This window comes from Callorhinus ursinus, unplaced genomic scaffold (assembly GCF_003265705.2).
Source record: "Callorhinus ursinus isolate GAN/ISIS: 27379988/994484 unplaced genomic scaffold, GSC_fseal_2.0 scaffold1, whole genome shotgun sequence".
In the NCBI taxonomy this organism is placed as follows: Eukaryota; Metazoa; Chordata; class Mammalia; order Carnivora; family Otariidae; genus Callorhinus; species Callorhinus ursinus.
Window position 1 is genome coordinate 140,578,056 of NW_027397063.1, and position 13,833 is coordinate 140,591,888.

The following is a 13,833-nucleotide window of genomic DNA, read 5'->3' on the forward strand; positions in this document are numbered from 1 at the left end:
AGGCTCCCTGGAGGAGGCAGTGCAAGCTGAGACCTTAAAGGCGATGAGATTCTGGTAAGCAGCGAGAAGGCAGACAGGCATTCCAGGCGAGAGGAACGCTGTGTAGCAAAGGTGTGAAGGTAGAAACGCTCAAGGGACATTAGTGGTGGGTAAGGTGTGATCTGAGGTTGGGAAGAAGGGCAGAGGATGGTCTCCTGGCCAGGGCTCCCTGCCGGGGCATGCACACACTTTCCTCTGTGCAGTAATACAGGGAGAGTTGGCCCTAGTCAGGAAAGGCCTTGGCGGGAGCAGAGAAGGCAGTGGGCCATTTTAAGTGGCCAGGGTCTGGCTCGGAAGAAATCTTTTTTTTTTTTTTAAAGAGGGTTGGGGAGGGGGGGGGGGGGGGGAAGCTGTTTCCAGGAACCCCCAGCTCAGGACTTCTGCGGGGTCTCTGGCCGGTGGGCAGAGGTGAAGGGCAGGCCCACAGAGGCCCCCCCCCCCCCCCCCCCCCCCCCCGCTTCCCTCCCGCCCCCCCGCCGTCCTCCCTGCCCAGGTTCCTCTCCAGTCACAGTTTACTTTTCAGGCGGATCTGGGGGTGGGTGGTAAGGAGGGCGCAGAGGAAGGACATTTAGATTGGATGATAGCAACTGCCTCGGGCAGGGTGGAGGTGAAAGCCTGGGGGAGGCCTCGGCTCTGCCACCGTCGCCGGGGGGCCTTCCGGACACTCCGCGCCACTCCGGGCCTCAGTCTACCCATCCGCGAACGGGGGCCGTGTGGCGAGGTGGGGATCTTTGCGACCCTGCTCTGCCGGCTGGAAGCGTCGGCGACTTCAAGAAACTGCGGGAGGGGGACGGGCAGGGCGACCCGGAGCGCAGGACGGTCGCGGCGCCCGCGCGGGGTCAGAGTCCGCAGGGAGGCCCTGCGGCCGCTGCGCCAGGCTCGGGCGGGGGGGTGGGGGGGGAGGCGGCGCCTCCGGGGCGGGGCTGCCGGGCGGCCTGGCGGGAGGCCGGGCGTGCGTCAGCGCTGAGAGCCCCGGAGTTTTCCACTGACGAGGAGGGCGGAGCGGCGGGCGGGGCCGGGCGCAGCCAGTCTCCCGCCGCCGCCGCCGCTGCCGGACGCGCAGAGGTAGAGGGGCGGCTGGGCCGACGGCTGCCCGGCGGAGCGCACACGGGGTCGCGGCGCGGGGGGCGTCCCCTGCCGGGACGCGAGTCGCGTCGGTGTCCTGGGCGAGCTCCCGGATCGCAGGTGAGCGCCGAGGGGTTGCGGGCCGGGACCTCGGGGAGGGGGCGCCCCGCGCGGGGGGCTGCGCCCCTCTGGTCCCTGCCACTTGCCCCCCGCCGCCCTGAGCGGGCGCCGGGGCGGGAACGGCCCGGCTCGGCCCCCAGACTGCGCGCCCGGCCGGCGTCCGGGGAGAGGAGGCGGAGAGGCGAGAGTGGCAGGTTTTCCGCTCCCCTCCCCCGCGCCGCCGCCGGTACCCCGAGAAGTCGCGGCGCCCCGAGCCCGCTGCGGGTGGCGGCCGAGCGGAGGTTGGCGCCGGTGGCGGGGTGACGGGGTGCGCGCGTCCACGGGAGAGTTTCCTTTTGACCCAGTTGCCTGAGAACTTTTCAGAAGTTCCTCGCGTGGCCGGAGCAGGTGACATTTGTCGCCTTCCTCCTCGGGCTCCCCCCCCCTCTCCAGGGCCGGGCGCCGGGGCTGCGGCGCGTGCCTGGCGCCCCCCGCCGGCAGGGGTCAGTGAGGGAGTGGAGAGAAGAGTGAGGAGGAGTGAGGCTCCGTGAGTCACGGTCCCCGACGGGGGGGGGAGGAGGAGGGATTGTGTCGTACGCTCACCTGTTTGTCAGTCACCGTCACACGCAGAGGCCACCGCTGTGAGTCACGGGCGCAGCCCCACCGGACACCCGCGGGCACACGTAGCCTCTCTCCCACGCACTTCTCCCCTCTCCAGCACGTACTTCCTCCCGGTCCTCAGTTTCCCCTCCCCGGGGGCCCTTCCACAGGCATGCACCCTTGGATGTCCCCACCACAGCAGCCGTCACACACTTAGTCACTCCGGCTCTCTGGCACAGTCACACACATAGCCTACACTCCTGACACTGGAGGAGCCCTCCCCGGCTCCACTGCCCACCCCACACCTCCACTCAGATGTCTCACAGCCCCCCGGAGCGGGCCTCCTCCGCCCGCCTCCAAATCCTTGACATCACTGCCCTCTTCCAGCTCCACATCCGGAGGTCCCCGAGTCTATTCGCCTTTCTCCTTTGCCCTCCCTGTCCTGTCATGGCTCACCTAGCTAGCCCTGGCACGGGGCCAACTAGTCACACCCCCTCTCCGGTCGGGGACTGAGCCATCTTTTTAAAATGCAAATCTGGTATTGTCACTCCCTACTTAAACCCTACTGTGGCTTCCAGTGCCCTCAGGCTAAAGCCTGCCTGTCAGCCCTGGCTCTCGAAACCTGTCCCAGGACGCCCCTCCCCCTCATCATTCTGGCTCTCTTTCATGCTGTGCCCCCTCTGGAACTTTCCACCTCCCTTCCTCCTAGAGATTGTTTTTACCCTCAGCTTTCCCCCTCCTGTCGCACCCCTCCGGCCTGCCACCCCAGCACTCACGATGGTTTTGTAACTACATACTCCTTGCCCCTAAATTCAAAAGCTGCAAGAGTGCAACCCCAGTGTGGGTCTTGCTCCCTGTCTGCCCAAGTGCCTGACACAGTACTTGGCATGCCATAGGAGCTCAATATTTGTTGAGTGAATGAATGAGAATGAAGGAGGCCTTGCTTAGGTGGAGGAAGCAGTTGCTGTCAGGTGCAATTTCCCTTCGGCAGGAGCAGTTGGCCTCCTGTAGCCAGCAAACATTTGGCACCTACCCAGTGCCAGGCCCTGGAGGCCAAGGCTGAGAAACTGTGCCCTCCCCAGGGAGCACTTTCAGAGGGATGGGGGGATGGGGTGTGCTAAGGCTTCCTGTCTCCCCTCTCTGTGCTGCCCAGGTTGTTTTTCTAGCCAATCCCATTGGGGGCCAGAGGTACTCAGAGGTGTCTTTTCCTTGTCCCAGGAAATAGCTCCTGAGGGTCTGGGGTCATGTGTTGGGGGGAGCTGGCCTGACCAAGGCCTGGGGATCTGAGGTTAAAGGATGCATTCTTCAGATTCCTGGAGGTGGATGGAGGCAGCTGAAGGTGCCCCCTCTCCCCAATATCAGCTCTGGTGGGGAGCTGGGGCATTGGGATTGGTGAGCTGCACAGAGGAGTTGATGTGACTTCCCAGAGGCCCTGAGATATCCCCCTGGCCCCCAAAGAGCCTTTGTTTGCCTAGTGCCTGGGGTGAGGTGGCCTTCCTGGGATTCACACTGTGGCCTGAGTGTGTAGATAGTTGTGAGTAGTAGAGTGGGGAAGTCTCACCCCTTCATCCTGAGCTGTCCAACTCCTGTGTGTGGTGACAGGAGGGTGGCCTGATTATCAGGGCCCAGGCAGATCCCGGAAGAAGCCTGGCTGTCTTTGATTCAGGGCCTGTCTCTGGGGCTCCTCGGGGGTGTGGCATTTCTGTCTGAGCCAGCTCCTGGGAATTGCTTTTCCTTCCTCCAGGACCCTAGGAGGGGGCCATGTTCACCCTGGGAACAGAGCCATGGTTGGGATCTTGATTCCTGGGTAGCTGCTGAGGGCCCCTCCCCCCTCCTCTGACTCACTGTCTGACACTTTTCTTGGACTCTTTCACTATCTTTCATTCCTTTTCTGACTTGGCCTGTCCTTGTCTCTGGCTGGGTCTTTTTCTCATCTCCTGCCTCTGCCTCTCTCGGCCTCTGGATTCCCAGGTGGGACAGGAAAACACAAGACCCAAGGACTGCTCCTTCTCCCTCCACCCAGGAGGAGTGTCAGGGGAGAGATCCGTTCTCATCACACTCTAGGTCTGCAGATCCTGCTAGGGGTTCATCACTAGAACCTGCAGCATGGCTGTAGCTTCTCTGTGTCCCTGTTTTCCTGTCAGCAGCCTTGAAGCTTATAATGCCTACACTTTAAATTCCCATTCTGTAGACATGCCTGAGGCAGAGCCAGGGTGTCTGGCTTAAATCCGCTTGCTTGATATCTATTTGTTTACTTCTGGGGAACAGGGAGCCTCCTGAGATGCCTATGTTGGCACCTGACTGCAGCCTGAACTTCCTACCTCAGAGCCACCCCTCCTGTGGCTTGAAGGCAGGCAGGCTGGGGGGTGGAAATGTGCCCCCCCCCCGAAACTAACTGTGACAGGATCAGTAGATGGCCCTGAGCAGTCACCCCCCAGAGGTCCACCTCTGCTGGTCTTTAGGTGCCTTCTCTGTGCCAGACTCTGTTCTAGGCATGAGTACAAGGATGACCAGGCAGAGAGGCCCTCAGCCTGGTGTTGAGGGAGCGGCAGTGAGGCCGAAGCAAGACTTCGAGAGAAGGGCGGGGGGTAGGGGAATCCCAGGGCCCGTGGGAGCCCAGAGAGGCATGTAGTCAGGAGTGAGGAGTGGGGGTTTCAGGGAGGCCCTCTTGGAAATGACTATTAAGGGAGAGTAGGCTGGGTTCCAGCTTGTGCAAAGGCCAGGAGGCGGGCAGGTCATGGCAATTAGGGGAACTGCAAGTTCAGCTGGAATATAGTGAAGGGGGGGTGGGGGGAGGCAGCAGCCAGGCCTGCTTCAGCCTCGTGGAATTCTAGGCTTGATCCTAAGGGCCAGCTTTCCTAAGCATGGGGCTGACAGACAGAGATCTTCAGGAAGATCACTGTGGCTGCAGGGGGACGGCAGGAGCAGAGGCAGGGAACATGGACCGTAGCAGGGGGGACAGAGACATAAGGTAATAAAGTTGAAGGAGCCATACATGAAATGCATAAAGCATATGAATCTTGTGTGTACAGCTAGGTGAATTTTTAGTTTTAGACATCCATGGAACCACCACCAGCCAGATCAACACAGGACATTTTGAGAAACCCACCTGCCCAGAAGTTCCCCCCATGATTGTCCCCGGTGCATATCAAACACCCTTCCCTCCCGTTCTGACTTGTATCATCACTGATTGGGGTTTCTTTTCCTTGAACTTCATTCACATGTATTCTTGTGTCTGGCTTCTTTCATTCCACACGACATCCCTGAGATTCACATGTTGTTGTATCCAGGAGCTCCTTTTTCTCACAGTGTAGAATGACATGTTCACTCAGCACGTATCACTGTCCTAAGAACTTGACATGTATTGATTCCTGTAAACATCCCAACCCTGTAAGGTTTTAAGACAAAGAATTGGAGACACCGAGAGCTTGAGGACCTTGACCAGGGTCACGCAGCCGAGTAATGGCCAAGCCAGTGTTCCAATGCAGGCAATCTGGTTTTGGGGCCAAGGTTCTTAACACTGTGCCGATGGCCTCCCCAGTCCCCACTGTATCTCTGCCTGGCCTTGTGTGCATTAAGTGGGCTAGTGTGTACTTGCAGGGCTGGGTGCCTGGATGTGGCTGGAGGGAGAGGGAGGAAGGAGTTGAGGATGGCTGCAGGTTTCTGGCTTGAGTAACTGGGTGGGTGGCAGTGCCGTTACTAAGATAGGGGACACAGGAAGAGGAACAGATGGCACGGGGGGTGGGGAACAGACGGGGGGTTCGATTTGGGGCCTGTGGAATGTTATGTTTCTAAGGGACGGCCAGGCAGAAATACAAAGTGGGCATTCGGTTTTGGCGGGGGTGGGCCTTGGGCTTGGGTGTGTGATTGCATTCAGCATCGTGTGGACAGCATCTGGAGTTTGGGATAGGCTGGGGTCTCCTAGGGGGGCTGGTAGGGGCAGGGTATGTGGGTGTGGTTTGCCGGCGTGTGTTTGTGTGTGTCTCTGTGGTCTGCACGTGTGTGCATGTGTGTGTGCCTGGCTCTGGGTCATGAGTTCCCCCATCTCCTAGGAGAGCGTGCAGGTCAGCTGGGAGCTGGGTTGTTTTTGTTTGTGGTTTGTGGGGGGAAGGGGGGCTGCGGGTGCCAAGCCTGAGAAACTACCGCTGAGAAGTCCCCGGAAGCACCTGTGCGTTCTCTTCCCCTGGCCCAGTGTGAAGGGCTAGCAAGGAGGGGAGTTTCTCTTGCTTCTCTCTTGCCAGTGGGGAGAAGTTGTGCTCAGGACGAATTTTATCCAGTAAGTCCACTGACCACCGCACCCTCTAGGATCCAGAGACTTTGTGCTAGGCTTGGCAAAGGGGGTCAAGGGTGTTTAGAAAGGATACCTGAGTAGAGGAGATCGCCAGCCTTCTGGTTGGTTTTTCCTGTTCTCATTTCCTGTGATGGCAGTGGGGGAGGGGCTCCCCAGCACTAGGGCCTCTGCACTGTTTCCCCTTCTTCCTGGTGACCCTCTGGGGCCCAGGCCTGAGCCCTGTAGGACACAGAGAGACAAGGTAACTCAGCCCTTAGGACTGAGTCCTTTGGGAATTCCCAGGGATAGCGGAGGCATTTAGGGGTGGGAGCCCCCAACTCTTCTCCCCTTAGCCGAGGCCAGCCAGGCTGCGGGAGGCTCCAGTTGCACCCCGTCTGAGGGCTGAGACCCTCAAAGGGGAGAACACGGTAAGCTGTGTGTCCTGAGGCGCCCCCAAGCCACCAAGCTACAAACAGGAGACAGTGGGACATCTTGACCGGTCAGTTTCACCAAGAGGTGTATGTGTGTGTGTGTGTGTGTGTGTGTGTGTGTGTGTAAGAGGAAAAAAATAATTTCCATAGGAAGTTAATTCAAACAAACAGGGTTAGATATTGGAGTAGAGGCAAGATGTAGATGCATTTTTAAGATCAAAAAGGAGATTGTTAGAGACACATGAAACACAGCTGAGCCTGGAGGCAGGGGACTTCTGTGGGGCGGGGGTTTCTGCGGGAAAGTCTGAGTGGCTCTGTCACAGGAGAGGAGGGAGGGGCTCCGGAAAGTCCTGTGTCTGGGAATTGGGGCCAGTGTGGAAGCCAGCCTGTTTCCCAGAGTGCCCTGGTCCACCTGGCCCCAGAGACGGCGAGAAGGGGAGAGAGAGAGAGAGCGTGTGTGTATGCGCACGCAGGGTGGTGTGTCTGTGGGTGTGCTGGGGGTTGGTGGTGGAGGGGGAGGAGGACCAGGAAGCAGAGCCACTGTACAGGGCTGTGCAGCCTGTGGCAGACGGCCTCACACACACAAAGGCACACAGATGCGAGCCGTGTGAATCACCCAGCCAGTGAGTCAGCCCCCAGGATTCCTGTCGGGGGAATGAGCAAGGCCCGGCTGAGGTCTGTTGGTCCATCTGTTGGTCTGGTGTATGCATGTGTGTAGGTGGGTTGTAGGAGGTAGTGAGGAAGGTTCCTGGTGGCGTCCTGGGAAGGCTTTCGGGCAGAGGTGGTGGGAGTCTGCAAGTGCCAGGATGAGGGTTTGGACCTCAGTGCTCTGCTTGTGGAAAGAAGCCTCCTGGAGCCGTGCCCCCCCCCCCCGCCCCGCCGCCGCACGCAGAGCCAAGGTGGGGGTGCCTGGGACATCTTGGGGGCTAAGGGGAGAGTTGGTCGTGGCTGAGCAGCCACACCTGCCCTCAGGCCTGCCACTGAGAGCTTTCTCCTTTCCGTTCCAGGCTGTGTGTGAGCAGACCCCAGAGTGCCCCCTGCCCCGCCATGACTGGGCCACTGAAGAGGAAGTTTGACCAGCTGGATGAGGACTCCTCCTCGCTCTGCTCCTCCTCCTCCTCGTCCTCCTCGGGCCATCCTTCTCGGTCCTGCTCTCCAAGCTCTTCAGCCTCCCCAGCCCGGGACTCCGATGAGGAGGGCCCCTGGGATCAGTTGCCCTTGCCTGACCGGGACTTCTCTGGCCCCCGGAGTTTCACCCGTGAGTCCCCCTCCCCTGGGAACCACCACACCCCTTCTTCCTTCCTGAAGATGAAATTGGGAGGCCCCTGACAAAGCTATTCTAGGCCTCTGGAGGTCGTGTCCCCACAGCTTTGGCTCCCCACCTTGGCCACTTCCCGTAATAACAGTGGTCACTCGGGAAGGTCCGCCATCCCGAGGCACTTGGGCCCAGCTAACTTCACCTTCGACCTCGGGACTTCCTGCTTAGAAGTCCTGCAGGTCAGGACGGAGCTCCTGAGTGGCCCTGGGGCCCTCTGGCTCCAACTCCTCCCTTATGTTCCAGTTTCGTTTCTCCAGCTTGCACACCCTGTCCTACCAACTGAACCACTGGAGTCCCACGCCCCACACTCTGCACTGCGGGGCCTGTCAGGCCGGTCCCTCTCCTGTCAAAATGCCATTTGGCTTTGCCTGAACATAGTGGAAAGGTTTTGTCCCCAGTTATTTTTCAAGCTGGTGTCATTCTGATTTCAAAAATGGCAAAGACAGCCCTAAAGCAGTATTCCTCGGCTGTGTTTTCCATTATTGCTGCCCCCAACCCCAAGGAGCCTTTTTAGACATATTTATCCTAATTATCCCTGCTGTGACTACCTTAATACCCTGGATATGGTGTCTTTGTTTATGTACCAATATGTATATCTGTGTATTATACATAGAAAAAGAGAATGATTTTTCGCACACAGAACCTAACAGTATGTTGACTAAACTGTGGGTTTATTCTGGCAATATAAGAATGGTTTAATATTTATAAAATCCAGTCTTAAGAGTTTACCCAGTGGTGATATCAAAGGAGGGAAAATAGGAGAGCCACTGTGGATGCTGAAAAACATTTGATAAAATGTCATGTTCCTTCTAGATAAGACCCTTGGTAAAATAGCAGTAAGTGAATTCTATCTTAAGTGATTAAAAATCTGTGTCTCGACCCAAAAGCTGGCATTCCAATGAATGAGGAAATACTGGAAGCCATCCCACTACGGAACAAGAGGAGGATGCTGTCTGTCATCACTAGTAGTTAACATTGTTCAATAAGTGCTACCCAGTTCAGGTTGCAGAGAGAATAAGAATTCTGTATGTTGGATTGGGACAGGCAAAATAATACATTAAGTTGAAATACATGCAGTTGCCAATATTCAGCTGTTTTAAAGTAACTACTTATGGTTCAGTTAAAAGCAATAGTATACCAATATTTGTATAGAATATACCAAATACATAGCTTACTAATCAATATACAGTCTATAACTTAGGAAGCCAATTCCAAATAACAGCCTTTCTAAGCCTGTTGCAAAATGCAAGGAAAAGATCAACATATTTTTAATTACATGGCCTTAGAAGTTATTTTGTAAAATGCCTTGAACAAAAATAAGACTAAAATAATTGCACAGATAGGTTAGACAGATGATCAGTGTCTTTGATATCATATATAAAGAGCTCCTACAGATCAATAAAAAACTATAGGAAACTGCATAAGGACCCTATAAATGGCTAATAAAGAGGGGAAAGATGTTTAATCTCACAAATGCTTTCATCTGGACTGGTAAGCGCCCATGTTGACCTAGGAGCGGCATTCAGTTTTACCATCTCTAATCCCAGCCAGGCTGGCTCCCAAACTCAGATGCGTTTCTTTTTCTCTCGGGTGGGAGGTCAGAGCGGGACGTGTGAGGAGAAGCCGTTCAGCATCATCTTCCTGGAGGTCTGCTGTCCTGTCCCTCACAGAGAACTAATGCCCTGCCCCTTCCCTCCATGCCTTCCAGCCCTGTCCATCCTGAAGCGGGCTCCCCGGAAGCGGCCAGGCCGCGTCGCCTTCGATGGCATCACCGTCTTCTACTTTCCACGGTGCCAGGGCTTCACCAGCGTGCCCAGCCGTGGTGGCTGCACTCTGGGTATGGCCCCTCGCCACAGCGCCTGCCGCCGCTTCTCCCTGGCTGAGTTCACCCAGGAGCAAGCCCGGGCACGGCGTGAGAAGCTGCGCCTACGCTTGAAGGAGGAGAAGCTGGAGGCGCTACGGTGGAAGGTAGGGAGACTCGTCTCCATCGCCCGTGCCCTCCGCTGGCTTCAGAAGTCCAAGCCTTGAGGGGAGGGGCCTCCAGGGTGGGGGCCAGTTTGCTCATGATGTATTTGGGGAAGAGACCCCTGGGGCCACTATTGCTCCATCAGGGCCTTGTTGCCCGGATTATCAGCAGACAGTGGGGTGTGGAAGGGCCTGTGTCTGCTGTAGGGGCTGGGGGCATGGTGCCTGAAGCTGTCTGACCTCGCCGCGGGGGTGGTGGGGAGTTGCTGTGACATTGGGGGTTGGGGTGTCAGGCTGGCTGCGGAGGGAGGCGGGGGGCTTGTCCACAAACTGGGGAAATGACAGGAACAGGAAATCTCTTTGCAAATGACCCGAGGGCAGGGTTCTTGGCCTTCCGGTTCAGTGTGGTATCCATGGTGCCCAGCCCAGAGGAAGCATGTGGGGAACATTTGTCCAGGGACTAATGGCTGCGGGGGCCAAGACCCCTGACTCTCTCTCCCATCCCTCCTCCCTCCCGTGGGTACAGCTTGCAGAGACCGGGGTACCACTCACAGTGGACACCATTGATGACGCCTCCGTGGAAGAGGACTTGGCTGTGGCCGTGGCCGGCGGCCAGTTGGAGGAGATGACCTTCCTACAGCCCTACCCGGCCCGGCGACGGCGGGCTCTGCTGCGGGCTGCCGGCGTGCGGAGGATCGATCGTGAGGAGAAGCGGGAGCTGCAGGCTCTGCGCCAGTCCCGGGAGGACTGTGGCTGTCGCTGTGATCGGGTCTGTGACCCCGAGACCTGCAGCTGCAGTCTGGCGGGCATCAAGTGCCAGGTATGGGCTGGGAAGGGGAGCCTGAGCGCGGGGGCTCCTCTGGGCTCCGCGGCATCCTCGCTCATGCTCTGCTCTCTTTGTAGATGGACCACACCGCGTTCCCCTGCGGCTGCTGCAGGGAGGGCTGCGAGAACCCCAAGGGCCGTGTGGAATTTAATCAGGCCCGCGTGCAGACCCATTTCCTCCACACGCTCACCCGCCTGCAGCTGGAGCAGGGGGCTGAGAGCCTGGGGGAGCTGGAGGCCCCGGGCCAGGGTGGCCCAGCCAGCCCCGGTGAGCAGGTCCTGGCCCCCGCTTTCCCACTGGCCAAGCCCCCCGGGAGCAGTGAGCTGGGAGACAACAGCTGTAGCAGCGACATGACTGACTCCTCCACAGCTTCGGGCACGAGCGAGGCCCTGGGCAGCACCGCCCACCCAGCCCTGCCTGGCCCTGGCTTCCAGCCCGACGTGGACGACGACAGCCTGGCCCGGGTCCTGAGTCTCAGTGACTCGGACCTGGGCGGGGAGGAGGAGGAGGAGGAGGAGGACGGGGGGGTGGGGAACCTCGACAACCTCAGCTGCTTCCACCCAGCTGACATCTTTGGGACTGGTGACCCTGGTGGCCTGGCCAGCTGGACCCACGGCCATTCCAGCTCTAGCCTCGCGTCGGGCATCCTGGACGAAAACGCCAACCTGGATGCCAGCTTCTTCCTCAACAGTGGCCTCGAAGGGCTGGGAGAAGGCAGCCTCCCCGGCACCTCAGTGCCGCCTAGCTCGGACGCTGGCCAGAGCAACTCTGTGGACCTCAGCTTGTCTTCCTGCGACTCCTTCGAGCTGCTCCAGGCCCTGCCGGACTATAGCCTCGGGCCTCACTACACCTCCCGGACGGCGTCGGATGGCCTGGACAATCTCGAGGCCCCCTCCTTCCCCTGGCCTGCCTTTTCTCCCCCGGGGGACGCTGGCGCTTGCTTCCTGGAGCCTGTCGTGGGCCTGCCGGACCCCGCTGCTGAGGCCCTGGCCCCCTTCATAGACAGCCAGTTGTTTGAGGACACTGCCCCAGCGCCCCTGGTGGAGCCGGTGCCGGTGTGATGACTAGGGTACCTTTTCACGGCCCCGAGAGCCCTGTTGCTGCTTTGTTGTAATTTGGGGGCTCCCTGAGGTCTGTATGTTAAGGGTTTCCCGTTGGCTGGCTCATCCATGCGGGCGCTCCTGATTTTTGTGCAACACTCTGGATTGATTTATTTATTTTTGTAACTTTTCTGTGCTGAAGAGAGGGTGGGGAGGGGGCTTTCCCTTTTGGCCCCCCGGCCCCCCTCCCCCCACCCCCCAAAGCTCACACAGTCTCTCCTTCCACTTCCATGGTGTGTGCCCAGAACAGGAGGAAACAGGGCTCCCCTGGAGCTTTGCAGACCCCTTTTCGGTCTCATATGTTCCTCAGCCCGAACAAGACGGGGCTGAAATCAGCCACTTCTAATGGCTTCTCCTGCCACCCTGAGCCCCAGACCCATGGGTGGCTGTGTTTTCTGGACTGTGAAGACTATAATTTATTTCCATAATTTATTCGGAGACTAGGAGGCGTAGGCTTCTCCCCGCTGGCTGGTGGGCAGTGCTGGGATTGGGGCGGGGCACAGACCCCGTGAGCCCCTTTTGCCTTGTAGTCCAACCCTGCCCTACCTGGGCTTTGGTACAAACCAGGTGTGGATTGGGGCCCTTCGGCCCTCTTGTGGCAGCTGCCTGGCTCCTGGCGGGTGGCTGAGGACAGCGTCTAGGTAGGGGGCTGGGCCGACCGACCATGACCAAAGCCTGCCTCTGCCCCACACAGCCCCCTCTGCGTCCTGCCCTCTGCCGGCCCATCTTCCTCCCCAAAGGCCACAGCCTTTATTCTGGGCCCACTGATGTCGAAGGGAAGCAGGAGAGAGGACCCAGAGAGGGCAAGGGGCTAGCCTTGGGGCCCACAGCACGCCCCTGACTACTGTCTCAGGGCTTTCTGGGCACAGCATGCCCCAGCCTGGGCCACCTGCCCATGCCCTGAGGCCAGTTGGCTGGGGTGAGGGGTGGCCCCTGTGGCTTTTATGCCCTACGTTTGCTGATGCTGAGTTTTGCATCCTAATTTCTGTATCGTCCTTGAGTGTTAGAACTATAATTTATTCATTTTTCTCTATGTCTGTGCCAAGAAGCCCAGGCTCTGGGCCTGCCTTCTTGCCCAGGAGGCCTTGCCAGCCTGCGTGCTTGTGGGAACACCTTGTACCTGAGCTTACAGGTACCAATAAAGAGGCTCTATTTTTAACAGTGTGGTCTGCATTTGTGGGACTGGGAGATGGGGGGTATACCCTCAGGACGTAGTGAGGAGGGAGGGGGAGATGGTTCCCCCAGGGCAGTGTGGACACTGAGGCTATGTTGGGGTAGGAGTGGGGGCCACAACGCAGTGGAGCCTCCTTCCATGCAGGCCTGTCACCTTGGAGACAGGAAGCCAGCTGGGAGGTTGCCAGGCAGGTAGAGCAGTTTTCCCTTTTCAGGAACCCATCTCTCTCCAGTGGTCTCCTGGGGTGGTGGTGCGCAGCAGCAGGGCAGTCTTCTGAGACCTGGCTATCCGCTCGCTCGGGCTGTTTCCCACTGGTACACTGAGCTAGGTGGGGCCTGGCCCTGAGGGCGAAGTCCCCTCCTCTCCCCCCCCCCCCCCCCAGTTAGGGGCAGGCAGTGGGATGTGGCCAGCAGAGGCCTTGTGTGGGGCTGAGCTGCTGAGGCCCCTGGGGACTTGAGCACCGGAAGCTGCAGGACTTCAACCATCCGCACCAGCCAGACCCGTCTGACCGGTCCCCAGCAGCCCGGCTGCGGGATGAGGAGCAGGCCGAGGAGCAGGCCGCACCCTGCCCTGGGGACTCCCAGACTAGGGCCTGAGGAGCAGGGTTGAGCTCCCCCTTAGGAATGATTTATACGGAGGGCTGGAAGGGAGGACCAAACAAGGAGACCAGATCTGGCTCTAATTCTCTGCCTTTTCATCTGTGCTGGGCTCTCCTTATTTCATCTCTGTGGCTTATTGGGTGAGAGCACGGACCCAGAGTGCCAGGTTCAAATCCCAGCTCTTCTACTACCTGGCAAGGTGGCTTAGGTAGATCATGTCCCCTCTACTACCACGGGGTCTTGGTGTCCTCAATACTGTGCAACTAATCACACCGCTCGCCTCATAAGCTCATTCAGTTCGCATATATACAGCACTTAGGAGAGTGCCCGGGACATGCAAGCCTCGT

General features: G+C 58.6%; 2 protein-coding genes across 4 annotated transcripts in view; one reads left to right on the forward strand and one right to left on the reverse strand.

The window, feature by feature from the left end:
• The first annotated feature begins 586 nt into the window (after positions 1–586).
• CSRNP1 (cysteine and serine rich nuclear protein 1) lies at positions 587–12,872 on the forward strand. Of its 3 annotated transcripts, none has more exons than XM_025884091.2 (5): positions 587–760; positions 7,512–7,762; positions 9,531–9,790; positions 10,314–10,607; positions 10,691–12,872. In XM_025884091.2, the coding sequence occupies exons 2-5, from the start codon at positions 7,552–7,554 to the stop codon at positions 11,672–11,674; spliced, it is 1,749 nt and encodes a 582-aa protein (XP_025739876.2). In that variant the 5' UTR covers positions 587–760; positions 7,512–7,551; the 3' UTR covers positions 11,675–12,872. The 3 variants fall into 3 exon arrangements, with proteins under 3 accessions (XP_025739876.2, XP_025739867.2, XP_025739858.2); XM_025884082.2 differs by lacking the exon at positions 587–760 and adding an exon at positions 1,067–1,224; XM_025884073.2 differs by lacking the exon at positions 587–760 and adding an exon at positions 7,005–7,179.
• Positions 5,057–13,833, reverse strand: part of TTC21A (tetratricopeptide repeat domain 21A) — a 40,669-nt gene continuing 31,892 nt past the window's right edge. Inside the window, exons 29-30 of the mRNA XM_073901779.1 lie at positions 6,168–6,313; positions 5,057–5,191 (exon numbers count right to left, since the gene is read on the reverse strand). Of these exons, the coding sequence (XP_073757880.1) occupies positions 5,128–5,191; positions 6,168–6,313 (210 nt within the window). The 3' untranslated portion in view covers positions 5,057–5,127. The remainder of the gene's footprint in view (positions 5,192–6,167; positions 6,314–13,833) is intronic.

Coding starts and splice junctions, on each gene's coding strand:
- CSRNP1 (XM_025884073.2), top strand. CDS start 7,160: ATGAGCAAGGCCCGGCTGAG. Junction 7,763..9,530: donor TGGCCCCCGGAGTTTCACCC/GTGAGTCCCCCT, acceptor CATGCCTTCCAG/CCCTGTCCATCCTGAAGCGG. Junction 9,791..10,313: donor TGGAGGCGCTACGGTGGAAG/GTAGGGAGACTC, acceptor CCGTGGGTACAG/CTTGCAGAGACCGGGGTACC.